The sequence below is a fragment of the Ochotona princeps genome, chromosome 26, assembly GCF_030435755.1.
Source record: "Ochotona princeps isolate mOchPri1 chromosome 26, mOchPri1.hap1, whole genome shotgun sequence".
Lineage (NCBI taxonomy): Eukaryota > Metazoa > Chordata > Mammalia > Lagomorpha > Ochotonidae > Ochotona > Ochotona princeps.
The window spans coordinates 19300118-19327003 of record NC_080857.1 but is presented as its reverse complement, the minus strand read 5'-3'; the positions used below and the strand labels follow the sequence as shown (position 1 = coordinate 19327003).

At 46.5% G+C, this 26886-nt stretch overlaps 2 protein-coding genes and 1 non-coding gene across 3 annotated transcripts in view; 2 read left to right on the top strand and 1 right to left on the bottom strand.

Annotated features, from left to right (window-relative positions):
* DNAL1 (dynein axonemal light chain 1) overlaps window positions 1–26886 on the top strand; it is a 162707-nt gene that overhangs the window by 116385 nt on the left and 19436 nt on the right. The gene's annotated exons all lie outside the window — the stretch shown is intronic.
* On the bottom strand, window positions 3159–3265 carry LOC118759825 (U6 spliceosomal RNA). The gene has a single exon (XR_004996409.2). It is a non-coding gene; the product is annotated as a U6 spliceosomal RNA (small nuclear RNA).
* On the top strand, window positions 9873–13740 carry LOC101531339 (peroxisomal succinyl-coenzyme A thioesterase). The gene is made up of 3 exons (XM_004584409.2): window positions 9873–10731; window positions 11796–11998; window positions 12956–13740. Exons 1-3 carry the CDS (start codon window positions 10272–10274, stop codon window positions 13559–13561), a joined length of 1269 nt encoding a protein of 422 aa, XP_004584466.2. The 5' UTR covers window positions 9873–10271; the 3' UTR covers window positions 13562–13740.

The window sequence follows — 26886 nt, the reverse complement described above, 5'->3', positions numbered from 1 at the left end:
CAAAGCAAGTACATGTTTAATCCTTTCATATATTCTTTGTGGGTAAATAAAGATTCTTCTAACAAATGTTTTTGTTCACACATATGGGCCCCTGTGATCTAGCTTTTACAAAAACTCTTGAGAGATTATTTAGATGAAATATGCGGTTTTCATAAACATGTAAATAAATGATAATTGAATCTTTCTGTTATAAAAGGTTCTTTCACAGTAAACTTTTTGCTGCTATACCTTATCCCAGGTTGGAGTCCTGGCTTCTCTACTTCGAGCCAGCTTCTTGATGATGTGTGCCCTAGGAAGCAACACTCTTACTCATATGGCAGAGTCAGATTGAGTTCCATGTACCTGGCTTCAGATACGGCAAGCGTTTGACAAGTGATTAATTTTTTTCATTAAAATTGGAAATGCTGGGAAAGGTATTTAGTCTGTTTGCTGGAATCCCCTGAATGCCACATTGGAGAGGACAACATGGATTTAATACCTGGCTTTGGCCCCTGACTCCAGATTCCTGCTAATGCAGACCCAGGAATGATGGTTCAAGCTTCTGTACCCATCTTGGGAGACCTGAATTAAACTCTCAAGTTTGGCCTAGCCCAGCTGTCCGTGTGTGTGTGTTTCTTTGCCCATAAAATAAAATTCTTTAAAAAAAAATTCCTGTGGTTGATTGGCTCTGTGGCATAGTGGATAAAGCCACTGCATTCCATAATGGGTGCTTGTTGGGGTCCTGGCCTCTCCACTTTCAACTTAGCTCCTTGGTATTACCTGGGAAGGCAGGGAAGGAAGGCCTAAATCCTTGGGCAACTGTACCTAGGGGGAGACCCAGAAGAGGCTTCTGGATCCTGACTCCTAACTTTGGACAAGCCAAGCTCTGGTTACTGTGGCCATTTGGGAAGTGAATCAGCAGACAGAAGATCTCTCTCTTTCTGTCTCTCTCTCTGTAATTTTCAAATAAATAGATCTTAAAAAAAGAGAGAGAGAGTGGATCTGGTGGGGAAACTTGGGAAACTCCCTTGACGGGCTGTCATTCCCACTTGTGAGCATGTGGGGTGGTTTTGGAATGGGGTAGACTAGGCAGGGCCAGGCCAGCCTTAACTCACTGGCAAGTGCAGGAGCCAGGCTGGAATGAGGGGCATGCCTGGCTACGCTATCATACTTGCTGATTTGCATGAGTCAGGGATGGGCAGGCTGGAGAGGGCCAGGCTGTAGGCACTCGCCAGTGATAGCTGAGACTAGGGGCGGGGCGGGTCAGGCCAGGCTACAGCATCCAATGGTAAAGGAGCTGGGTCAGAGCAATCACTGGCATATGCGAGATCTGGGGCTGGGAACAAGCCTGATTGGGGAGCACAGGGGATGCCCCGGCTAGGTTGTAGTTCTCACTGGTGAGCACGAGAGCTGGAATGGGAGTGGTGGTCTGGGCTGGACAAGACTGCAGTGACCCTCGGCATGGACGTGGACAGGGATGCCAACTGTGCAAGTGGAGTATTAGCCTACAATGACACTATGCCACCTCAGCACTTTCTTGTATGTAACCATGTGTTTGTCATTTAATTCTCTCCAGTCCTCATTTTATAGAAGCACAAACTGAATCCTGGTTAAGTTCTTGTGCAGTAAATGTTGAGCTCAGGATCCCCAATACATTTTCCCACCTTCCTAAGCTGCTTCCCGGAAATCAGTTGCTCTTCATTTTACTTGGTTGTAAAGCCATCTGTCCATTCATTTCTTTTATTTATTTATTTATTTCCATATTGTTTCCTTCATATATCTGATGTAAAAGAGGATTTTAAGGGAGAAGCCCCACCCAGTCTCCCACCCACTCTGTCCATTCATTTCTGCTGTGTCTCAGTGGATCCAGTGGCATGCATATCCAAGTGTGTTCACATTCACCCACACTGTGTGTCCTTCCAGGCACATCAGGAATTCCTGAGAGCCTGTCCATGTTCTCTGGGCAGTGACAACCTCAGCTAGGGGTAAAAGGAATGGCTTTTTTTTTTTTTTTCTACCCACAGAGGCTTCAGATAGACTTTCTAGATTTGGGGATGGACAGGGCATGTTTATCCAGGCACTGTATGCTAAAAATACACAACAGAGTAGAACTGGAACCATCTGAAGCCCTAGCATGATTGTATTAATCTGGTTTGGGGGGAGGTATTGTGGATAACAACCAGCTCCCAAATGCCTGTACCCCCTCCTTTGGTCATTAACCATGTATGTTCTGTTCCTCTTGTTTTTTGTTTGTTTGTCCATTTGTCCACTGTTTCCTGTAAGCCTTAGTATTCCCACCAACCAAGAATACATGGAAAGGTACAAAACATTCAAGGAGTCTCACAGTTAATCCCACTGGAGTCCATGACGAATAAGAACCCAAAGGCGGGCCCGGCGGCGTGGCCTAGCGGCTAAAGTCCTTGCCTTGAACGCCCCGGGATCCCATATGGGCGCCGGTTCTAATCCCGGCAGTTGCACTTCCCATCCAGCTCCCTGCTTGTGGCCTGGGAAAGCAGTTGAGGACGGCCCAAGGATTTGGGACCCTGCACTCGTGTGGGAGACCTGGAAGAGGCTCCTGGTTCCCAGCTTCAGATCGGTGCAGCACTGGCCGTTGCACTCACTTGGGGAGTGAATCATCGGACGGAAGATCTTCCTCTCTGTCTCCTCCTCTCTGTATATCTAACTTTGTAATAAAATAAATAAATCTTTTTTTTTTGTTCTACATACTTCTATATTTATCTTATTTATTCAATTTTCAAATTGGAAGCCTGCAGCATATTGTTTTACTTTTTTTTTTTTGCCTCAATAGCATATTGTGAAGCAGTTCCCAACTCAACAAACACAGTCGCTTAACATTCATTATAACAACTGTTGAGAATGCTATGGACTGGAGCCACTGGGATTATTTTGGTCAATTACTTTTTTTTTTTTAATTAATTTCATTGCATTATGTGACACATTTTTTTTTTTTTTGCACTGGAATTCCCCCCGCCCCTCCCCAAACCCTCCCCTCCCCCCACGGTGGATTGCTCCACCCCGCTGTATTTCCATAGTTCAAACTCAGTTGAGATTCTTTCATTGGAGGTTTTGACCAATCATAAAGTCCAGCATCTAATTGTCCTGGCAAGTTCAACGGCTTCCTGGTGAGACCATCTCTGGTCCAAAGGCAGAACCAGCAGAAAAATATGGAACGCTTCACGAATTTGCGTGTCATCCTTACGCAGGGGCCATGCTAATCTTCTCTGTATCGTTCCAATTTTAGCATATGTGCTGCCGAAGCAAGCACAAAATAAATAAATCTTAAAAAAAAAAAAAAAGAACCCAAAGGCACAGAAGGCACAGAGTGATCCAATCATATTGCAAACCATGTATCTCAAAAGACACAGGATTATTTCCTCTAAAATCTTCTCTGTAGGAAAACATAAAGACACAATGAAGAAACTATAGGGAGGCACTTTGGAGGAGGAAGCAACATTACACATTATGAGGTTCAGATTTAGAAAATGATTCTGAGACAGTGATAAGGGTCTTACGGGACAAGACTTTAGTTCCTGAATTTAAAGGTATCAGAGTTCATCAAGATTTTGAGAATGGAGAAAATGACTCAGTAGAAAATGGTTCACATATTATCATCCTCTCCCTCTCTAAATCAATTTTTTTAAAATGTCCATCTATACCATCTGGAATACTGTATAAGAGAACCCTGTTGCGCTGTACTGTTGCCAAGCACTAGAAACCATGCCAGTGTTTGTATGTCCACTCTTTTAGGATGTACCTATGTCTCTTTTTAACTTACAATAGCATCTCAGAGTAAATTGTTCTAATAAGTGTTGTCTTGCATTATGTCAGGTTGTCATGTAAGCTATATGTATACTATATAGGAATATGTATGTGTTATGTTTTAAAGTTTGAGTTGAGGATGGAAAGCATTTTAGGAAATGGAATTAGGCCCACAGACTTAGTGTTAGAAGAAATGAGATTTGTTCAAATATAGGAATCTAAGTAGCTCATGGTAAAGTATTGGTAAACTTAATGTAGCAATATGGTAAAACTACTAGGGTAGGACCGTGCCTGGGGTGGATGGCTTTAAATGTATTTCATTGGACACACAGGGAAGAACTTGAAGGTCTGTGTGAAGGGAAATTATATAATTGATACTGTACTTCAGAAAAATATTGTGTGAAACACCCACGTGAATACTTCTGGAATCTTAAAAGATTCTATAGTAATGACTTTTCTTATTTTATAGATTTTATAGGACATCATAATTTCTTAATAACATTTAGTCAGACCCTTGAGTAGGAAGGAGGAAGGAGGACTCTATCCCTCACCCAGGAGGCAGTTCTGAGTGGACATGGAGGCCTACCCAGCCTGGACAAGGAGACATGGCAGCCATGGCAAACACCATTTTAGGAAAGAACAGTTCTCTTCACATTTTTCATGCTTCTAGAGGCCATTTGAGATTCTACAAATATGCCGCATGGGCAGTATCCATTGGTGTATGTGTTATGGGGTGGGCTGGGCTGGGCTAAGCTGTAACACAAGAGTCCCATTGGGAAGCTGCATGTACCAGACTAGTCTGCTGTACATACTGGCGTGTGCAAGAACCAGGAATGGGGTGGGCCTAATGGGAGTTCCTGGGGGTTGCCCTAACTAGGCTGCAGTTTCCACTGGTATATGCAATGGCCAGGCCTGGGGCAGGCTGGGTTAGGCTGGGCCACAATACTCATCAGTTTGCAAAGGGGCTAGTGATGGAACTGACCAGGCAACTGCAATTACCACTGTATCTTGGCTGATGTGGGTGACAGACAACCAGACCCTGTACTGCCTGGCACATACAGGAGTCAGGTCTGAGGCCATCCCACATGAAGTTTTTTTGGGGGATTCCACAACTGGACCTCTGGACTCAAAAGAGCATGCAAGAAAAATCACAGGATTGGTGGTTCAACAATAGAATACATGTGTTGGGACTGGGCCTTCTTGATTGCCGATGGCTACGCAGAGGATGGCATGCCCAGGTTACAGAAGACAGATATAATAGCCAGCTCATTTAGACTTGCAGAGGACGTCAAGTGCCATATCAGAAGAGTACTTGTTTGTGTCCTGGCTGCTGCACTTCCCATCCAGCTCCCTGCTTGTGACCTGGGAAAGCAGTTGAGGATGGCCCAAAGTGTTAGGACCTGCACCCACGTGGGAGATCTGGAAGAGGCTCCTGGCTCCTGGCTTTGGATTGACTGAGCTCCAGCCAAGACAGCCACTTAGGGAGTGAACCAGAGGGCAAAAGATCTTTCTCTCTGTATACCTCCTTTTCCAATATAAATAAATAAGTAAATAAATAAATAAATAAATAAATAAATCCTCAATGTTTAAGAAAAAAAGGTCTTCAAAAACCTTGTGCCTCGTAAACTGTAGCACAGATTTTAACAGCATAAAATTCAAAGGCTTTGGGGCTAGCATTGTGGCGTGGCTGGTAAAGCTGCTGCCTGTGACACTGGTTCATGTCCCAGCGGCTCCACTTCTCCTCCAGCTGCTAGATAATGGTCTGGAAAAAGCAGTAGAAGATGCTACCCTGCCACCCATATGGAAATCTGAAAGCAGTTCCTGGGTCCTGGCTCTGGTCTGGTCCAGGCCTGGCCATTGTGGTTACTTGGGGAGTGAATCAGCAGCTCACTCTCTTTGACTTTCAATGAAATAAATCTTCAAAAAAAAAAAAAATTCAAGGCCTTATATGTCTAATCTTAAAATTCATACTAAGGAAAGATAAACTAAAGTACCCAGAAATTTGATACTATGGGAAAAATTGGTGGGAGGGGTAAACACACCTGTACTGCAGCTGTGTAAACTCCTCTTTTTTATGTAAAAAATATTCATTTTTAAAAGCTTGTACTAGAGTCAATCAGTATGTAATACTTTGTTTCCATGTTATACTTTTGTGGTGAGTTTACTACCAAAGGATAAATTAACTTCTTTTCCCATTTATTTTTAATATAAAGATTCATTTATTTTCTTTGAAAGACAAAGCTACAGAGAGAGAGGGAAAGAGACAAACAGAGAAAGATAGTTCATCTACTTACTTCCCAAGTGGCCACAATGACTGACCGGACCAGGTGCAAGCAAGGAGCCAGGAGTTTCATCCAGGCCTCCCATGTGGGTTGAAGGGACTAAGCTCTTGGGCCATCCTGATAAAGGATGCAGTACCATCTTTCTCAAGCACCGTCTTATCTACTATGTAGCCAGATCACTGCACCTGATTTTTCATTAGAAATAATTCTTTATTTTTATTGGAAAGCCAGATTTACAGAGAGAAGGAAAGACAGAGAGAAAGATTTTCCATCGTCTAGTTCTCTCCCCCAAATGGCCATGACGGCTAGAGCTGAGCCGATTCAAAACCAGGAGCCAGGAGCTTCATCTGAGTCTCCCACATAGGAGCAGGATCCCATCCTCCACTGCTTTCCCAGGCCACAAGCAGGGAACTGGATGGGAAGTGCAGCAAGCTGACATTGAACTGGTGCCCATATGGAATGCCACACTTAAAAGCAGAGGACTGAGTCATTGTACTGGCCAGAGTATACAGGCCCTTTAAATGCTATGGAAATTGACAGTTAATGATCAGTAAGAGAATTCACAATTTAATATTTTTTAATAAAAAGAAGATAATTATTGATACCCTCCCCCAAAAGAAAATATTGGAAAGTGAAAAAGATGGGCCTCTTATTTTCAGTTGGTTCCAATGAATCAATGATGGGATAATCACTCTTCTTTTTGTATTTGCCATGACATTACATCACTTTAGGCTTGTGTCATTTTCTATGACATGTTGTCATACTGAATATGATGATTCTGCCAAATTTAAAGAACTTTTCCTTCCTTTTAAGTAGGAAAAAATTATCTCTTCAATTGAAAAACAAAAAAATTAAAGGTTTTGGTGTCTTCCATAACCGTGGAATCTTTTTTTTTTTTAAGATTTATTCATTTTTATTGCAAAGTCAGATATATCTATAGAGGAGGAGAGAGAGAGGAAGATCTACCATCCGATGACTCACTCCCCAAGTAACTGAAGTGGCCGGAGCTGCGCTGATAAGAAGCCAGGAGCCAGTAGCTCTTCCAGGTCTCCCACATGGGTGCAGAGTCCAAAGGCGTGGGTCATCCTCGACTGCTTTCCCTGGCCTCAAGCAGGGAGCTGGATGGGAAGTGGGGCTGCTGGAATTAAAAGCTGCGCCTATATGGGATCCTGGCAAGATCAAAGTGCGGACTTTAGCTGCGAGGCCACTGTGCCGGACGCATGGACTCTGTTCTTTAAGGTAGTTTATGACTCTCATCTCTAATACATGGGAATAGAAGAAAGAGTTATCTGTGCTATTTCACCTGGATTAGACAGCACCTTTTCCAACCAAAAAGAAGTATTTACACTAAAACAAAAACGGGATCAGGTAACTCATTTAAATGATTTTTCCTCACAACAGTACTTGGAACTAGTCTACTGAGTTGCTTTTGTGATGTTAAAGGAAATCACAGAGTTTCTCTGGGAATTTTGTCATTCACTGCTTCTAGTAGATGAATATTGTTAGACGGAAACAAGAACTTTATAACAGGTGCAGTGTATTTTAAACTTCATTTTTCGTGAAAACTGATTGAATGAAATCACACAATAACATAGTAGCTAAAGTCTTCACCTTCCATGTGCCAGGATCCCATATGGGCATTGGTTCGTGTCCTGGCTGCTCCACTTTCCATCCAGCTCACTGCCTGTTGCCTAGATGGAAAATATTTCTCTCTGTCTCTCCGTATCTCCTCCTATCTTTATATCTGACTCTCCTATTAAAAAAAATCTTTTTAAAAAAAAACTGCCTTAAGTTATTGGAGAGATTCCTTAAAAGAATGCTGACCAACAGTCTCCATTTTCAGAGGTTCCTGTTCTGTTACGGGGTAGGAACCATGACCTTAGTTTCTGAGATAGATACTACTATTTTTTTTAAGATTTATTTATTTTTCATTACAAAGTCAGATATACGGAGAGGAGGACAGACAGCGGGGAAGATCTTCCGTCCAATGATTCACTCTTCTTTTGGGTCTCCCACACGGGTGCAGGGTCCCAAAGCTTTGGGCCGTCCTTGACTACTTTCCCAGGCCACAAGCAGGGAGCTGGATAGGAAGTGGAGCTGCCGGGACTAGAACCGGCACCTATATGGGATCCCGGGGCGTTCAAGGCGAGGACTTTAGCCGCTAGGCCACGCCGCCGGGCCCGATAGATACTACTTTTTTAAGAGTTTTTAAATTTTATTTAAAAGTCAAAGTTACAGAGAAAGAGATCTCCCACCTACTCCTTCAGGCCCCAAGTGGCTGTAACGGCAGGAGGTTAGCCCATCTGAAGCCATGAGTCAGGAGCTTCTTCCAGGACTCCCATGTGGGTGCAAGGGCCCAAAGCTTTGGGCCATTCTCGACTGCTTTTCCAGGCCACAAACAGGAAAATGGAAGGGAAGTGGAGCAGAAAGACACAAACCGGCGCCCATACGGGATACCAGCACATGCAAGGGGTGGATATAGTCACTGAGCCATCACACCAGGCCCTGACTTTTCACAGGACATGGATTCAGATGTAAGGAGGGTTTGTTGGCTGCTTCTTAAGCAGGGGCTTTACCCTTTATGCCACAATGCCAGCCCCAATAACACTTCCTTAAAAGGTAAAAAATGTGTCCAGAAAAGGATCCATGTTGTAAGCAATAATGTTTAGGGACCAGCGGAATACTTGAAGTAACTTCAAACATCAGCAACAGACATGAAAAAAAAAATGAATGAGGGCAGGCAGTTGTGTCCTCTGTAGTATTTGAAAAATGCTCCTGGTGTTTTGAACACACGTCAAACTTGGTAGCAAAACAGATGGGACATCAACAAAAGGTAATATTTATATGAGTAAACACCATATTTGGATATAAACACACACATATGCACATAGTATAATATATTTATAGAGATGCTACATTATAGCTATACCACTCTAAGTCCATATTCTAAGGTTGACTTTCAGTAGCTACTAAGATCTAGTTAGACTGAAGTTTCCCATTCCCCGAGTCACAGCAATTTCACTCCTGTACACCCGTCACTGTTGATGCACACTTACACACAAGTGCAGCAAAAAACATGATTTCTTCATATCTATAACAGTATGCCTAACAGTTCTAAAGTGGCAACGATGGAAACCCCCCAACAGGAAATGAACAAGTTCCTTTAAAATCACAAATGGAATGCTCACAGTAGAGATAGTGTAACAGCACCCTAGGGCACTGATGATTCTCATTAGGACGGTGTGGGAAGGAACACAAACACGGAGAAGACAAGCCACAGATGAGGATGTCATCTTAGAACCAGGGACAAGTGCCGCAGCGGGGCTACGTGCCGCAGCTGAGGGGCTGCTAAGGACCCCTTTGCATGCTTATGCAGGTATGCTGGGCTTGCACACCTTCACTGAACCGTACCTGTGGGCTTCAAGAACTCTCTCCATGTAAGTTTGCCATAGGGTCCCCCCAATCTCACGTGTTGGAAAGTAATGCCCAATGAGGCAGAAGGCAGAGATGGGACTTTTAAGAGATGCTTAAATCCCGAGGGCTCAGTGCTCCCGAATGCGTCCCTGTCCCTGTGGTGAGACTGGGTTATTAATTCCCGGACTGGGCTTCCGGCGAAACAATGAGTGCGGTCCCCTTCTTCCCGCAGCCTTCTGGCCCGCTCGTCTGCCCTTTGACCAGGGGATGACACAGCAAACAGGAACCCTGGCAGAAGTGAGTTTAGCCCACTCAGCTGTAGCAAATAAATCCTGTGTTCTTGAATCTATTGTCCCTCACACAATTATCCTGTCATAGCAGCAAGCAGCGAACTAAGACAAGGTTCTACTTCAGGAAAAGTAAAGTTTTCAAGTCGCCGTGGATTCCACGGCTTGCTTTCATTCACGCCCACTATTTCCACCTGGCGATCTCCCAACAACAGCTTTCATTCAAAAAGGGCAGAGATTCGCCCTTCGAGCGGGGCCGCCTCCCTCCCAGAACCTATGGGCGTCCCGACCCCGCCCCGGCCGCTGAACAGCTGTGCTCCCGGTACCTCAGAAAACAGCCGAACTCCTTTCGCCTCAGATGAGCTGAGCATAGTCCACGCACGCCTTGGCAGCCTCCAAACGCCTTCTGGAGCGTCCGTGCGCTCCCGGCGCCAGACTTTGTTGCGACTCCCCGCCCGCTCGCCACGACCTCCGAGGGCACTTAGGCCGCCACCTCCAGCTTAGCCTCCACTTAGGCTCCACGTCCGGGATGGAAGGCGCGGCTGTGAGCGTGGAGCCCGCGGGCCCCTCTTGCTGGGACGAGCCGCTGCACATAGCCGTGCGTGGCCTGGCCCCCGAGCAGCCGGTCACGCTGCGCTCGGCCCTGCGCGACGAGAAGGGCGCGCTCTTCCGCGCCCACGCGCGCTACCGGGCTGATGCCCGCGGCGAGCTGGAACTGACGCGCGCGCCCGCGCTGGGCGGCAGCTTCGCGGGGCCCGAGCCCATGGGGCTGCTCTGGGCGCTGGAGCCCGACAGGCGCTTTTGGCGGCTGACCAAGCGGGACGTGCAGACGCCGTTCGTAGTGGAGCTGGAGGTGCTGGACGGCCACGACCCTGAGCCGGAGCGGGTGTTGACCCGCGCGGTGCTGGAGCGCCACTTCCTGCGGCCGGGGGTGCGGCGAGAGGCGGTGCGCGCGGGCCGGGTGCGGGCCACGCTCTTCCTGCCGCCAGGTGAGTCTGGCTTCTGAGGAATCTGTGGCAGGTGGTTCCCAGTGCGGCTGTAGATGGGGTTTGGTCAGAGAAGCAGGCTTTGATTATGGCAATGGCCGCTCCACAAAAATGGAGTTTGATATATTGGGCTTTGTACTGTGTGTGTTTACCTGCACTACCTTGTTTAATCCGTGTAATATCCCAGTGTCCACACAGCCTTGTTAGTCTGCAGGAGTGAAAGCAGATTAATCTGCTTTTAATTCCTGCCCTACCCACCTCTACGGGCATCAGCCTGAATGGTGTTGGGGAAAAATGATGCCAGTCATGGAGGCTGTGACCACTTCTTCTGTGTCCTGGCACTCTGGGACTTTTCCCCACTTCAGAGCACGATGAAGACTTCCCCACCTGGACATTTTTCTTTGCTGTCTGTCCAGCCAAGAAAAGTCATTTGCAAAATCAGTGCACAGAAAGCCAAGGGAGGATGCAACACTACCTAATGCTATGCTTTGGCTTCCTTTTGTCTGTTTTTAAAAAGATTTGTTTGAAAAGGCAGAGTGGAAGGGAGGGTAAGAGAGAGAAAGAGCCTGTTTCACCCCCTGGTTCACTCTCCACATAACAGCAGTGGCCAGGGTCTCGAACTTCCTTTGGGGCTCCCACATAGGTGAAGGGGTTCAAGCACTTGGGCCATTTTCTCTGCTTTGCCTGGTGCATACACAGCGAGCTGGATCCAAAGTGGAGCTACCCGAATGGGTTATCCCATGGCATCCAGGCTTGTTTCAGCTTTCTAATTCCGTGTCCAGTCTTCCACAGAGCACTCAAAGTCAACACTGCCTCAAACATGGAACTTCTTCCATGATACGTTCATTTGCCAAAGTCTTTGCTACTCCCTTACCAGTAAAGAGCCCTAGAAGTTTGCCCCTGCCCCCAAGAGATTGTAGCTGCCCTTCCTTATCCTAGGTGACCTCGGGATCTTTTTAAATTTCTTTTCCTGTCATAGGAACACACTGAATTGGAAAGGTGTCTACAGGCAAAGCAAATTGCTTAAGTTGCATAATGCCTCCCCTTTATCCTGTTCCCTTCTTTAGGACCTGGACCCTTCCCAGGGGTCATTGACATCTTTGGTGTTGGAGGGGGCCTCATGGAATATCGAGCCAGCCTTCTGGCTGGCCATGGCTTTGCCACAATGGCGCTAGCTTTTTATAACTTTGAAGATCTCCCTAAGGAATGTGACAGCATAAACCTGGACTACTTTGAAGAAGCTCTGTGCTACATGATTGAACACCCCCAGGTTCTCATCGTGCCCTTTACTTAATCAGTCTCTCTAGAAATATCTTCATAGAGCATGTCACCTGTGCCAGGGGCTGTGCTGCCGCTATTTAATCACAGACATTTGTGTGTGTGTGACTAACATGGGCTTCTAGTGCCCCTTATTTGCACTTCCTGTCAAATGGGTTCATGCTGTAGAATTAATCACCAATTCCGGGTGAGAGTTTATTATTAGCATTTAAATCCCCTTTGTAATTCAAATTGAACTTCTGATTACTTTGCATGCTTGAGCTTTCATCTTTTTCATTTTCTGACATCAGAGTATGTTCCCTATATTTTGATCAGAACTTGCCTACCACCTTAGAGGCCAAGGACTCTGCAACCTTGCATAATTTGTATAAAGGTAATCATTTGCCCATATATTAGATGGGGTCTGAATTTGGATCCACAACCATAGTCAGGTTTAGGTCAGGCCAAAGCCTGGAGCCTGGAGCCCTGAGCCCATCCTGGTCTCCCAGGTGAGTGGCAGTGGACCAAGTATTTCATCCTCCTCTGCCTTCCCAGGCACATAGCAGGAAGCTGAGTCAGAAACAGAGCAGCCAGCTCTCCAATATGGTTAGCTGGTGTCACAGGTGGTAGCTTAACTTGCTGTGTGACCAATGGAAACCCCACAGCCACATTTAAGCCTTAAATGGGGCCTGTCCCAAGGAGATCCTGTAATTAACAGACTCTGTGGTTCAGACCCATCTTGTGACTGATGCTCTGGAAGATTATTTTTTTTATAACCAGTGTCTGTATTTGCTAAAATTGGTTGACCATGTATTCAGTCAGCTACTTAGTCCAAAGGATGTCACCCCTGTGAACTGGGGTTGTAGGCAAGTCTCCAGTGAAAGCCAAGAGCATCTCTAGTTATATAGACAAAGGTGTTTGTGCATTGCATAAATTCCTGACTCATCTCTCCTCACTGATTTCCTTTCAGGTCAAGGGTCCAGGCATTGGGCTTCTGGGTATTTCTCTAGGAGCTGACATTTGTCTCTCAATGGCTTCCTTCTTGAAGAATGTCTCAGCCACAGTTTCCATCAATGGATCTGGGTTCAGTGCAAATATACCCATACGTTACCAACAGACCAGCATCCTACCATTGGGCCATGACCTGAGGAGAATCAAGGTAGCATTTTCAGGCCTCCTGGACATTGTGGATATCCGGAATGATGTTGTAGGAGGGCATGAGCATCCCAGTATGATTCCAGTAGAGAAGGCCCAGGGGCCCATCCTGTGCATTGTTGGTCAGGATGACCACAACTGGAGGAGTCAGTCATATGCCCAGTTAATCTCAGACCGGCTACAGGCACATGGAAAGCAAGGCCCACAGATCATCGCCTATCCTGGGACTGGGCATTACATCGAGCCTCCTTTCTTCCCCATGTGTCCAGCTTCCTTACACAGATTACCAAACAAACCTGTTCTCTGGGGTGGGGAGCCCAGGGCTCATTCTCTTGCCCAGGTAGATGCCTGGAAACAGATAATATCCTTCTTTGGCAGATACCTTGGAGGTGCCCAGATGAGACCTGCCCCTAAACTGTAATGTATTTTGTCTGATGTTGACTTGGGAGACTCAAGGTCAGATTCAAGCATTCAGTAACTGTACATGAGTCATTTGTCTATTGCATAACACTAAATTCATATCCTTACTAGTGTGTTTGGGTAACTTTATTGAAAGGTTGGTTTTGCACCCCAGTTGTAGGCAACTGCCTAGATTGCGTTGTACCTAGACTAGTGTGAGAAAAGTAGCTAATAGCTACTTCTGGGAGAAAAGTAGCTAATAGCTATCAGGCATCCTGGGCCTGGTTAATGCCAGATTTGTGTTAACTATACCAGTGTGCCAGCATAGTTGCCTATGATCTTGTTTCTTTTCTTCCTTTTTTTTTTTTTTCCCTAAATATCTGTTGGGAGAGGTGTCAGCATACAGGTTCTGGGGACCCACACCCAAATGTGCATGGGCCCTGGGTAGGCAGGCAGGACCCCAGGCTGGTGTTGCACACCACGGGAAGGCTGGGCTTGGGAATCCGCATGCTTGTGGACTTTTGGCCTGTGGGATCTGCATGGGGGTGCGGGATGTTTGTGGTTTGCTCAGGGTAGTAGGTCTTCAGATGTGTGGGAGGGAGGACTGTTGAGGGAGAACAGTGACAGGTGAGTAGTAATTTCTGGGGATTTCACCAACTAGGCTACTGCACTTTAGGTAAATGAGGGGACTGAGACTGGGTAGTTTAGATGAGGGAAATAATTGGTTTGGGGGCCAAACCAATACTCCCATGTAGGAGGCCTGAGCTGTGTTTGCTGTTATCAACTACCTCTTACTGAGGCACTCAAGCCATGGCTGGAGGCCTTCCTGTCAGGGCTCACCCACAGTACCCACCTGTGAATGTTAGTGCAGAGAGTGTACCACATTAGGCTGGTCCAAAACACCAGGACATAAGAGAATCAGGTCTGTGAACAGATTCTGTTGGGCATTGTGGTCTCATCCCTGTGGCATTGCTATACCAACTGGTTTGCTCAAGGGCTGGAGAGGAGTGTGATAGACTGAGCTAGGCATGACCATGGAACTCATCAACACTCATGGGTACTGGGGTTGGGAACAGACTGGGCTGGTCAAGGCTGTAGCACACACAGGTACACCCAAGGATTAGCTGTGGAGTGGGCTGATCTGCAACAGCCACCAGCATGCACAGGCCAAGACTGGGAGATAGGGTGTGCCAGGTCAGGACCTAGCACCCACTGACACTCATGAGATCTGGATCTGGGAGTGGACCTGGTGGGAGGAACTTGGTGAACTCCCTTGGTGGGCTATTGCTACCACTGGTGAGCACATAATCCAGGGCTGGGTGCTGGTCAGGCTGGGCAGGGCTGCCTTACTTATCAGCATGTCTGTTGGATTGGGGAGGGGAGAAGCAGACTGGGCAATGCCAGGCCAAACCTTAACACACTGGCAATCACAATAGCCAGGATGGGGTGCAGGCATTGCTGGGCTACTCGGCTATCACTGGTTTGCATGAAAGCCAGGGATGGGGGCAGGCTGGGCAGGGCTAGACTGTAACACCCACCAGTGAGAGTTGGGACAAGGGCTATCAGGCTAGGTAAGGCCGGGCCAGGCTGCTGCATCCAATGGCAAAGACCAAACTGTACCAGACACTATACTGGCAAGCACACCCAAGAATCAGGTCTGGGATCACTTCATATGAGGTTTGTTTGAGGATCTCCCCCAGTCGAACTGCCAGATTCAGAACCCCAACCATGAAGAGAAGTGCAGGTTCCGTGGTCTGACCATGGAGTGCATGTGTCAAAGCTGAGCCCCTCAGTGGCTCAGACAGAGCAGTGGACAGCATATCCAGGAGCACATGGAGGATTTCGTAGTACATTGGAGCCTGCAGAGGACACCTGATACCACAACAGAGGAAAGAACAAATTAATCAACTAGGCCAGCCAAGTGTTGGCAGTGAAAATCTGGCCAAGTGAAGACGCTAAGGTGGACTATGTCATCCAGTAGACTCTGAAGAGATTTCATCGCACTTGGAATGGTGAGATTGGCAGCAATTCAGAACTGTTAAACTATCAAAACCACTTGAGCAATGCCCTTGGAGCATGCCCCACATTGAGGACCCTGGGATGGGTGGGAGGCTGGGTGGGGCTTCTCCCTTTGTCTCTCCCCTTCCCCCAGATACAGGAAGGAAAAAAGAGAATGTGGAAACAATGGTCTTACCCACTTTCCTGTAGCCCTTAACCCTTTGCCCCCAATCAACTATGTAACGATCATCAAAATAAATAAATATATATATAAAGAACATGCTGCCAGAGCCTTCATTCATGCTTAGGGTATGCTGTGTGAGTTGTCTCTGTGGCTCTTGATTCCACCTTGAAGTTAAAACCTTTATTTCCATAAGCAATTAGGATTGACAGCTAGAAGGCCCGTTTTAACCTGCTTACTAGGGGGAAAAATTTGGGAGTCCTGAGTCCACATTCATTCTCTATCTCTATTTGAAAGGCAGAGTTGGGGGCTGGCATTGTGGTACAGTACATTAAGCTGCTGCCTGTGCTCCAGTGTTTTTGTTTTTGATGATTACATGGTTGACCAGGGTGGGAAGGATTGAGGGTTAGGGTAAAGTGGATGAAATCACTGTTTTCACATTTTTTGTTTCTTGACTCTGGGGGAAGGGGAAATGTAAAGGGGAAAGCCACACCCAGCCTCCCAAATGACCCAGGGATGGTGAGCTGCCACCAGATATCAACCCAGGGTCCCGATGTGGTGCATGTTCCGAGGTGGTTTGGATAGTTCCAAAATGCTGTTGATTTTGCCGATCCAAGGGTGAGGAAGCCTTCCTGATGCCCATTGACTGACATAGTCGACCTCAAGTCTCCATTCACCCAGATGTTTGCTGTCATTGTTTGGCTGGGGTAGTTGTCTGATTTGTTCAGAACGCCTTCCTCTGCTAATGTGTCCAATGAGCTGCCATGTTCTCCATGGGCGTCAGGCTCTGCATCGGCTGCTCTGCCTTTTTCACTCCTAGGAAAGGCACGAGGACCCAAACCAGGTGAACTGTGCCCCGCCAGATCCCCCACCCCCAGGACTCATGAACCTGGTACCCACCTCACCAGCAGGCTTCGGGATCTGGGCCAGGCGACCCAAGCCCTGCTGGAACCTCCACACCCGAGGCTCACAAACCCAGCACCCGCTGACCCCAGGTTGGCATGACTTGCCTCACCTCAGCATCTTCGATCTCGTTGTGCAGCCTGGCTCGGTCCATATCCTGCTAATGAGTGCTGCAGTCTAGCCTAGCCCAGCCAGATCCCTGTCCCAGCCCTAATGTGAGCTGGCCAGTGTTGCGACCTGACCCGGCCCCACTGCACCCTACCCTGGTTTTCAGATCTGCCAGTAGATGTTATGAACTGGCGCAGCCTGATCTGTCCCCAGACTGACCCACATGTATGCCAGCAGGTACTATAACCTGGCATGGTCTGGGCTGCTCCTTGCCTTGCTTCTTGTGCTCACCTGCAGGGACTGCTCCTCTTTTGGGTCCCCATTAGTGGCAGTTCTCGCACACACACCAGTGGTCCTTGGCTCAGATTGACTTTGTCCACCTCTTATCCTAGGAGGAACAGTGGTGTTGCTCTACCAGCCCACAACCATTCTGGTTCTTACTGTTGAGTGTTGCAGCCCAGCCACACCTGGTCCATGCCCAGACACAGTTTTTGCATGATTTAGTGGCAGTCAAGACCTAGCCCAGACTGTCCTACACTCACCTGGCTCTCACAAATACCAGTGAGTGCTGGAGTGTAGCCCAGTCTGCCACTCCCCAGACCCTGTCCTCACCTGTGCTGAAGGGGGCTGTAGCCAGGTCCAGCCCATTCTCGGCGGGGACGTCCCCTTAACTCCCCAGCAAGGCCTGTTCCCATCCCCAGCTCTTGGGTATTCTAGCAGAGATTGCAGTTCCCTAGGGGTGAGCTCACATATCCCCCACAGATTCTGCTACCAAACCTGATTCTTGCACATGCTAGTCATTGTCATGGCCACATCCTAACATCACCCATCCCCTGTTCCAATTCTCACTGGAGGTCCTGTGATCTTGCCCTGCCAGGTAGGCCCCAGAGTGTGCTGCCAGGTGGCAGAGGGCTTCACCCAAGTGTCATTGGCACCCGGGCTGCCTGAGCAGCCACCTGACCTGAGTGGGAAAGGTCCCCAACCTGGCATGATGGCCAGAGGCTGCCCAAGCAGCTGCTCTACTTCTGATCCAGTTACCTGCAAAAGCAGCAGAGGATGGCCCAAGTACTTGGGCCTCTGGCCACCCATGTGCAGACACAAATCTAACTTCTGACTCCTGGCTTTGGCCTGGCCCAACCCTGGCTATTGAAGTCATTTGGGAAATGAACCAGAAAATAGGAAATTCTCAATCTCTCTTCCCCCCTTTCTCTTTCTCACTCTGCCTTTCAAGTAAACAAACCTTTAAAAAAAAAAAAAGGCAGAGTGACAAAGAGCTGTGTGTGTGTATAAACAGAGAGAGAACATCTTAACCATCATTAGTCTTTTACTTCCCAGCAGCAGCCAGTACCGTACCAGGCCAGAGCCAGGAACTCTGTCATGGGTTTCTTCGACTGGAAGGCAGGAACTCAAATACTTGAGCCATCATCTGTTGCCTCCCAGCCACGTTAGCCAGAAGCTGGATTGAAAGTGGGGCAATAGCGACTCAAACCAAACACTCCTATATGGGATGTGGGCATACCCAGTGGAGCCTTAACACACAGAGCCACACACTTATTCCTACAGTTCTCTTTTTGTTTTATATACTCTCTTATAGTTGAGTCTGTACTGCTTCCATTAGAAGAACTCTCTTAAAAAAAAAGGGTTTTCTAAACATCTTGGTGGGGTTTACTCTAGTAGAGATTTGCTTGGGATGGGTGTCTTTCTAGGTTGGGGTCTTAGAGGATGCTGCAGGATGACACACTGAAGAACCAGGCCCGGCGTGATGGCTTAGTGGCTAAATCCTTGCCTTGAAAGCAGCAGGATCCCATATGGATTCCGGTTTATGTCCCAGCAGCCCTGCTTCCCTTCCAGCTCCCTGCTTGTGGCCTGGGAAAACAGTAGAGGACGGCCCAAGGCCTTAGGATCCTGCACCCCCATGAGACACCCAAAAGAAGCTCCTGGCTCCTGGCTTCAGATCAGCTCAGTTCCAGTTGTTGCAACCACTTGGACAGTGAACCAGCCAATCGAATATCTTTCTCTCTATCTCTGTAAATCTGCATTTCCGATAAAAATAAATCTTTTTTTTTTTTTAATTCTAGAAACCCTGTTATTTAACCTTTAAAATCTGTAAAGGGCCTTTCATCTGTTACAAACCACTGCTTAAATCTTTCTGAGGTTTTCACAAAGGTTGCTGCAGAACTCCAGGAGCTGAGTGGGTTCTGATTTCTCCCACCTATATAAGCTGGGGTGAGAAACACTGTTCTTGTCAATCTTGTCAAGTTCTCATTCCTTCATTCTCTAGCTCACCTATTCCTTTCATTATCAGCAGCAAGCAGAAGCCAGGTTACTTTAGGTATTCTGGGAAATCATGTTAATTGGGTCCTTTTAAAAAGATTTTTTTTTTTTTTGAAAGATAGATTTGCAGATAAAGAGGAAAGACATAGAACTTCCAACCGCTAGTTCACTCTGACTGCAACGGTTGGTGCTGGGCTAGTCCGAAACCAGAAGCCTTCACACAATTCCATAACTGCATTTCATTAATGTTATGGGGTGCAGCCAGTGATAGCTAGCACCCCTTGACAGTGGGCAAATGGAATGTGGCTGTGTCCCTCCCCCTCTATCCTGAAGGTGGCGCCTAACAGCAATGGAATGTTAATTCCATCCTTAGAAAGCCCTCAGTAACTCCCCCACTACTTAGGTGTTCACTCCTGCACACCTGTGCCTCACCTATCATCTGAGAGGGGTCGGCATTGCATTGTGTAACCACTCGCTTCACAAGCTCCTATAAAGGATCATGATAAGGAAGGGCTCGTTCTCTTGTTTGGATGCTTCCTCATTGCTCTGGCACCCCAACTCTTGGCTCAGGACAAGAAACCCCCGAGCATGGCCCCTGTGTGCCTGTATTCCTCTCCCTCTGTCTACTGCTTTGGTAGGAAAATGAAGATAGCAATATTGTTTCTGGTTTGTGTGCCCTCCAGTTCCAGGAGAGGTGAGGCCTGGCAGTAGTGGAATGTGGGCAGAAGCCAGGGAGGGCTGACTGTCTGCAGCTTTGTAAGTTTGTCCAGGTTATTCGATGCATGTCTCTTAGGATAACTTACATTGTTGGGGAAGCTGGGACGTAGGTTTTCAGCTTAACGGATGAACTTAAGGGTAATGACCATTTGTTCCTCTTGGGATTATGTTTGGTTGGTTATGATTGGTTGGATTGCCATATGGACTTGTGATTTGCTATTTCTAGTGTGCTCTGTCATCACCAAGCTTGGTTAATAAAGACTCCTTAGTAAACCTTAGACATGTCTGGTGTGATCTCACTTGCTCTCCCCAACAATTAACAATTATTATGGAACAATCCACTAGAAGAACCCAACCTTCAAAGCCTGATTCGACTGGAAAAGGCCCAAGGTCCTTTCCTATTTATTGTTGGCCTGGACGACCAAAACTGGAAGAGTGAATTATATGCTCAAATAGCCTCTGTCTGGCTAAAAGCCCACCAGAAAGACAGATCTCAGATAATACACTACCCAGAAACTGTCACTGTATTGAACCACCTTACTTTCCTCCTTGCAGAGCCTCGGTGCATGCAGAGTTGGGCAAAGCGGTGTGCCATGGAAGTGAGCCAAGGGCTCACTCAAAGGATGCCTGGCAGCAAATTCAAACTTTCTTCCTCCATAAACACCTTAATGGTTTTAAAAAAAAAAAAAACCTGTCACACAGAGCAAGATGATATAGCATCGCAATTATGACCCTAAAATAGCACGAACAAAAATCTTATTCCCACAATTTGTGTCGATTTTCCAGATTTTCCTAGGAACCTGATTGAAACAAAACTAGCTCTACTTACTTGTCAGGTCCTACTGGATTACTAACCTTGGCAAGTCCCCTTCCTCCACTACTGGGTCAGCCCCTCTTTCCCTGGAACTTTTCCCAGTTCTGAGGACCAAGCTTGTGTATTGCTCCAGAATCCCATACCCCCTTATGGTTCTGACAATGTCTCAGCTTTGGGAACCTGCCCAGTTGCATTCCTTAACAAAGACTGCCTTATTCTTGACTCAGCACGTGCTGTGTCTCATTCTTGAACCCAAGTCTGAAGAATGTGGCCACTGCATCTGCTGACAGATTTCCTACTTGTCCACCATCAGTCTGCATTCCCGTTCACTGCACGGTCTGCTCGCCTGGAGGAATGCCTGGATGCCAAGATTTTTCACTCTTCCCCATAGACCTTCATCTTTGGCTGTCATATTAGATCTGCCAAAACACTTTCTTCCAGCCTCATCTGCTCTTACTACTGTATGTCTCGGAAGGCTTGTGCTGGGTTTGCCTCAACCCACTTCAGCGTACTGGGCTCTATCTGGGGTCTTTAGAGACTGCAGCAAGGTCTGCCCTAAGCACAAGAAAGTTTTTTGTTTGTTTGTTTGTTTTCTCTGAGATTTCAGGACTCCTTCCATGATTTTCTGGGTACATACAAGAAAATCGTTCACCAATCTGGATCTAGCCAGGCAAACACCCATTCAATCTTCATCAATAAAAAAGCAAGGTTCCTCAGAGGTAACTTCATTTTGACCAATGTTTTCGACTCTGTCAAGTGCTGTCATTCACCATTTAGAATAAATTTTATGATGTGAATTCTGGGAACGCCAGATTTAATTCACTTCAGGTGATCCCAATTCTCTTAAAAATATGTTCTTGGAGTGGGAAGTCATAGGAACAGGTTATATAGAAAGACACTGTGAGGATGAGAAAAGTGGCGGCCCCCAAAACAGCTCCAGAGGCCAAGCAGGGGGTTGTGTCTCAACACCTCTGGGTACTAAAACACAGACCTCAAGTTCTTCCTTCCTGGTAAAGCAGCTGAGAAACACCCGACTGCTACTCTCGGAGTTAACTATCTATGGTCAGGTACTTCCAAGGTTTTTGTTTCAAAAATAATTCCAGATGGTTCCAAAGCTACCTAACGTATGGAAAACAGTATGAATTATAAGGGATGAAGAGAAAAGGTGCCCATAAAATGGAGCCAGAACTGAGACTGGTTAGTAATGTTTATTATGAAGTCCTATTCTATACATTTGCCTCTATTGGGCCAGTCCTCATCAAGTGGCCATCAGCAAAGATATGAGATTCAGAAATCAGAACATATGGCAATTATGACTGTATTTATGGTTAAATGAAATATTTGAAAGTATAATTTCCTCACCTCCAAATTAAGATATATTTACATTCTTTCTTCTGAATGAGTAGTTTAATAGAATTTGGAATTTTAATTTAATGGAATTCTACATTTAAAATTACACATGCACATATATTCTTCACTATAAAAGATTAAAGAAATACAAATAGAGATTTTCTAAAATAATAACCTAAACTCAGTCTTCTCCTAAGGTTAGTTACTCTTGCCAATATCAAGTGCACCCTTCTAGAACCATACAAACATATACATGAATTGCAGAATATAATTTTATGGGTTCAATTCCTTCCTTCTCAGAAAATCATAAATGCATATACTGTAAGATTTTTCTGCATATAAAATAAATGCATTGCTAATACTTGTGCTTGCCTACAGAAAATAGACCTTATTTCCTAATGGTCTTCATCTTAGTTCAGCTTTTTCCATGAAAAGACAAAATTCGTTGCCCATCCTGGTCCCCATTGACCCAACTCTGCTGGTCTTAGACTAGGGTCACTCACAGTTTTCTCTCCACTAGTTTCCATTCTTCTTTTCTGCCATTTAACAGTTCAATTCAATGTCTCATCTGAAACGTTTAAATTTTAACTTCGCCAGTTCGGATCTAGGACAAAGTTTAAGGGAAGAAACGAATTGGGTCGCAGCCCAGCAGCCACAGGCTTCCTTGAGGCAGGCTTAGGGAATGATGCTCCCTAGTGGCCAGAAAAAGGATCTCCAGAAGGCGACTCCATCGACATCCAAGCCTAGTCGGCCCAAAGCTCCACAGTGGAAAGTTCGTGTTTCTGCAGCATTGACTGTCAGCTACACCGGCCCCTCTTACACGCCGGGGGTTGGACCCTGACCTATCACAGGACACAAGGCAGGGACTTCCTGGGCACAGAGCCTCACGCCAGCCCACCCAGAAGAGTCTTGTCTCGGCCAGATGCCAAGGACCATGACGAAAAGCCCCCTCAAAGTGGAGGTGAGCTCCCGCACCAGCTACTGCAACCTACAGGGCAGCTGGGCTCAGCGATGGCTTCCTCCCAGGTGCAGCCACCGGTTGTCCAGCCTGAGGTGCCCTGCACGCAACTGTAGATGGGGGCTAACACCTTTTGGTGACTAGCGTCAAACTTTCATTTTAATTCATTTATTTTATTTATGCAAGAATCTGAGAGGCAAACACGGAGATATCCTTCTTCCAGTTTATCACTCAATGGCCATAAGGGCTTCTGGCAGAGGCTGTGAGCTGGAAACTTGATTCGATCAGGTCTCCCACATGAGTGATGGGGACTCAACGACCTGAACCGTCACCTGCTGCCTCTGAGGGGCAACATTTGAGCATTCTGCCAGTAGCTGCGCACTCTACAAACTCCGCTACTTCAGACCCTGTTCTTTGCAGGCTTTACTAGGCACATGGCTGGGAAGCTTCCAGCCTTCAGCGCCCCCTAGTGGGATTTCGTGTTCGTTAAACTTTTCCCAGCACCATTTCTTATTAAAAAATGGCAAGAAGGCTGTCCCCAAAATTTCACAGGTATCTCTTCAAGCCCCCGAAAGGGGACCTGTTCATTCTTGCACTGCTTAGTACTAACATAAAGATTACTTTTTTTTACTGCGTGGGTTCACAGAGTCTAATGCCCCACAGACATTAAACATAAAGAGTTTGTCTTTTTTTCCGTTCCCATTTCGTAGATCATATAACCCTTTCATTTTATAAATGGTTAAACTGAAGCCTCCTGTTAAGCAAATCAAACAGCTACTGACCCTAATGTTTCAGCGTATATGGCAAGTTCTTTGAGTCCTAGTCCTTGGCCTTTAATTAATTCCTAATTAAGTTAATGAATCAATGCATGGAATAATTAAGCTTTTTATTTTTCTTTTTAGAAAACTCATTTTTTATTTGAAAGGCAGGGTTATAGAGAGAAGGAGAGACGAAAAGATTTTTATCCCCTGGTTCACTCCCCAAAGGGCTGCAACAGTGGCAGCTGGGGTGGTCTGAAGCTGGGAGCCAGGAAGGAGTGTTTTCAAGGACTCCCATGTAGGTGCAGAGGCTCAAGCACTTGAACCACCCTCTGTTCCTTTCCTAGACACAGAAGCAGGGAGTTGGATAAGAAGTGGAACCTCTGGGACTGGAACGCCAGAGCCCATTTGGTGTCCTAGCACTGCAAGCAGAAGTCTAGCCTATTATGCCACAGTGCCAGCCCCAGCAATAGGAATTTACAATGTATAGGTTGGGGGTCCTGATCATATCACTTTAATACAGACAGTAATAGAACAGCATGCCTCGGAGGTAGCTGTTTTACCCTAATTCTAAAAACTCCAAGGTTCTCACTATCCCGTCTGCCTCCTGGTGTTTCAGGAAGCAGGATGAAGGTGTCTCTTTGGAGATTCCAGACTTCCAGGTGTACAGTCACCTTCACAGTTAACCCTTTGAGGTATGGCTGGGCCTAGCAGAAGCCAGGAGCCTGGAACTCCACCCAGTCCCTCATACGGGTAACCTGCATCATCTTTTGCTGCTTTCAATATGGGATGCTAGCACAGCGTGTGATGGCTTCCCCCTGTGCCCCAACGCCATCCCTGGCTTTGGCTCCTAGAATCCCAGTCTGTCCTTTGCCCTACTTTCACCTTGGGGATCTTGCGGCACAACTAAAAATTGTCAGAATGAAAATTACTTTCTAAACATTTTTATAGCTGCAGGTGGGGAACCTTTTAGGAAACAGACTAAAATGAGGTCCAAGAATGTTTCTATACTGAGTATCAAGTCACTGAACTGAAAACAAATATATTCCCAATCACTTAAATATAGCAGTAGGGACATGGTGTGAAGCCAATAGGTTAAGAAAGTGTCCCAGAATGCTTGGCTTTAGGCTTTTTGGCACTAAACTTGAGTTTAGAAATGCTTCAGATTTATCTGATTCTATTTATTTTTAATATTTATTTGTTTTTTTCTTGGAAAGTCAGATATACAGAGGAGAGACCAAAAGATCTTCCATCTGCTGATTCACTCCCCAAAGTGGCCACAACAGTTGGAGCTGAGCTGATCTGAAGCCAGGAACCAGGAGCCTCGAACAGGTCTCCCACATGGGTGCAGGGTCCCATGGCCTTGGGCTGTCCTCGACTGCTTTCCCAGCCACTGGAAGGAAAGCGGGACACGGGGACATGAACTAGTGCCCATATGGGATCCCAGGCATACAAGGTGAGGACTTTAGCTGCTAGGCTACCGCACTGGGCCCAAGATTTATCTAATTTTAAAAAGAGATAGATCAGAATCCACCTCAATGGCCCAGTGGCTAAATCTTTTTTTTTTTTTAAGATTTATTTATTTTTATTACAAAGTCACATATACAGAGAGGAAGATCTTCCGTCCGATGATTCACTCCACAAATGAGCACAATGGCTGGTGCTATGCCGATCCGGAGACAGGAGCCAGGAACTTCTTCCAGGTCTCCCACACAGGCGCAGGGTCCCAAGACTTTGGGCCGTCCTCAATTGCTTTCCCAGGCCACAAGCAGAGAGCTGGATGGGAAGTGGAGCTGCAGGGATTAGAACCGGAGCCCATGTGGGATCCTGGGGCTTTCAAGGTGAGGACTTTAGCTGCTAGGCCACCGTGCCGGGCCCCAGTGGCTAAATCTTATATGGGCTTCAGACTGGCTCAGCTCAAACTGTTGCCGACACGTGGGGAACGAAGCAGAGGGTGGAACAACTTTCTGTCTCCTTCTCTCTGAAAATCTGTCTTTCCAATAAAACTAAATAAATCTTTTTTTTTTTTTTTTTTTTAAGAGGCAGATCAAGAGATAGTAAAAGGGTCCAGCATGCTGGTACAGTGGGTTAACCCACCTCCTGTGACACAGTATCCCATATGAGCACCGATTGGAGTCCCAGCTGCTCTACTTCTGCTGCTAACATGCCTGGGAAAGCAGCAGAAGATGGCCCAGGTCCTTGGGCCCCTGCCACCCACATGGGAGACCCGGATGGAGTCCCAGGCACCTGACTTTAGCCTGGCCTAGCCTTGGCAGTTGTGGTCATTTAGGGAATGACCCAGAAATGGAAAATCAATCTCTCATTATCTTTCAAATGAATAAGGTTAAAAAAAAAAAAAGAAAAAGAAAAGAAATTGAGATATGAGTTCCATATGGGACAGTTTTGAGTAAAATATTTTGCTGCCTTGCCAGATGTTTGAGAATGTAATTCCTACGACAGTTACAATGCACAAATGTTAGGACAGATTTTGACATCAAGGAAGAATTCTAGTGGGGAGAGGCGGGAGTGGTGGCAGTCTTTTGGGAAATACTGTGAGAAGAACTGTTGGGGAATGAGACTTTGTGGCAGCCATAAAGAGCCTCCTTGGCCTCCACCCCACATCTGCACCTTTGGGTTTGAGTTTCTCCTCTTCTTCCAATTCAGTTTCCTGCTAATATGCATCCTGGAAGAGACCAGTAGAAGGCTCATGAACTTGGGTTTCATTTTCTTTTTTTGCTGATTTATTTATTTTTATTGGAAAGGCAGATTTACAGAGAGGAGGAGAGACAAAGAGGAAGATCTTCCATCTGCTGATTCACTCCCTAAGTGGCTGCAATGGCCGGAGCTAAGCTGATCCGAAGCCAGGAGGCTGGAGCTTCTTCCGGGTCTCCCATGTGGGTGCAGGGTCCCAAGTCCTTAAGCTGTCCTCGCCTGCCTTCCCAGGCCACAAGCAGGGAGCTGGATGGGAACTGGAGCTGCCGGGATTAGAATCAGTGCCCATATGGGATCCCGGCACGTTCAAGGCAAGGACTTTAGCTGCTAGGCTAGCATGCTGGGCCCGGTTTCATTTTCTTTAATAAACATTATACTAGTTCTTACTTTATAAAATATGAATAAATTTTCCAACTTAAAAAAAAAAGATTTATTTTCACTGGAAAGTCAGATTTACAGAGAAAAGGAGAGATAAAGACCACTGGTTCACTCCCCAAGTGGCCACATGGCCGGAGCTGAGCTGATCTGAGCCAAGAACCAGGAGCCTCGAATGGGTCTCCCAAGCGGTTGCAGG

Coding starts and splice junctions, on each gene's coding strand:
- LOC101531339 (XM_004584409.2), top strand. CDS start 10,272: ATGGAAGGCGCGGCTGTGAGCGTGGAGCCCGCGGGCCCCTCTTGCTGG. Junction 10,732..11,795: donor CACGCTCTTCCTGCCGCCAG/GTGAGTCTGGCT, acceptor TCCCTTCTTTAG/GACCTGGACCCTTCCCAGGG. Junction 11,999..12,955: donor ACATGATTGAACACCCCCAG/GTTCTCATCGTG, acceptor ATTTCCTTTCAG/GTCAAGGGTCCAGGCATTGG.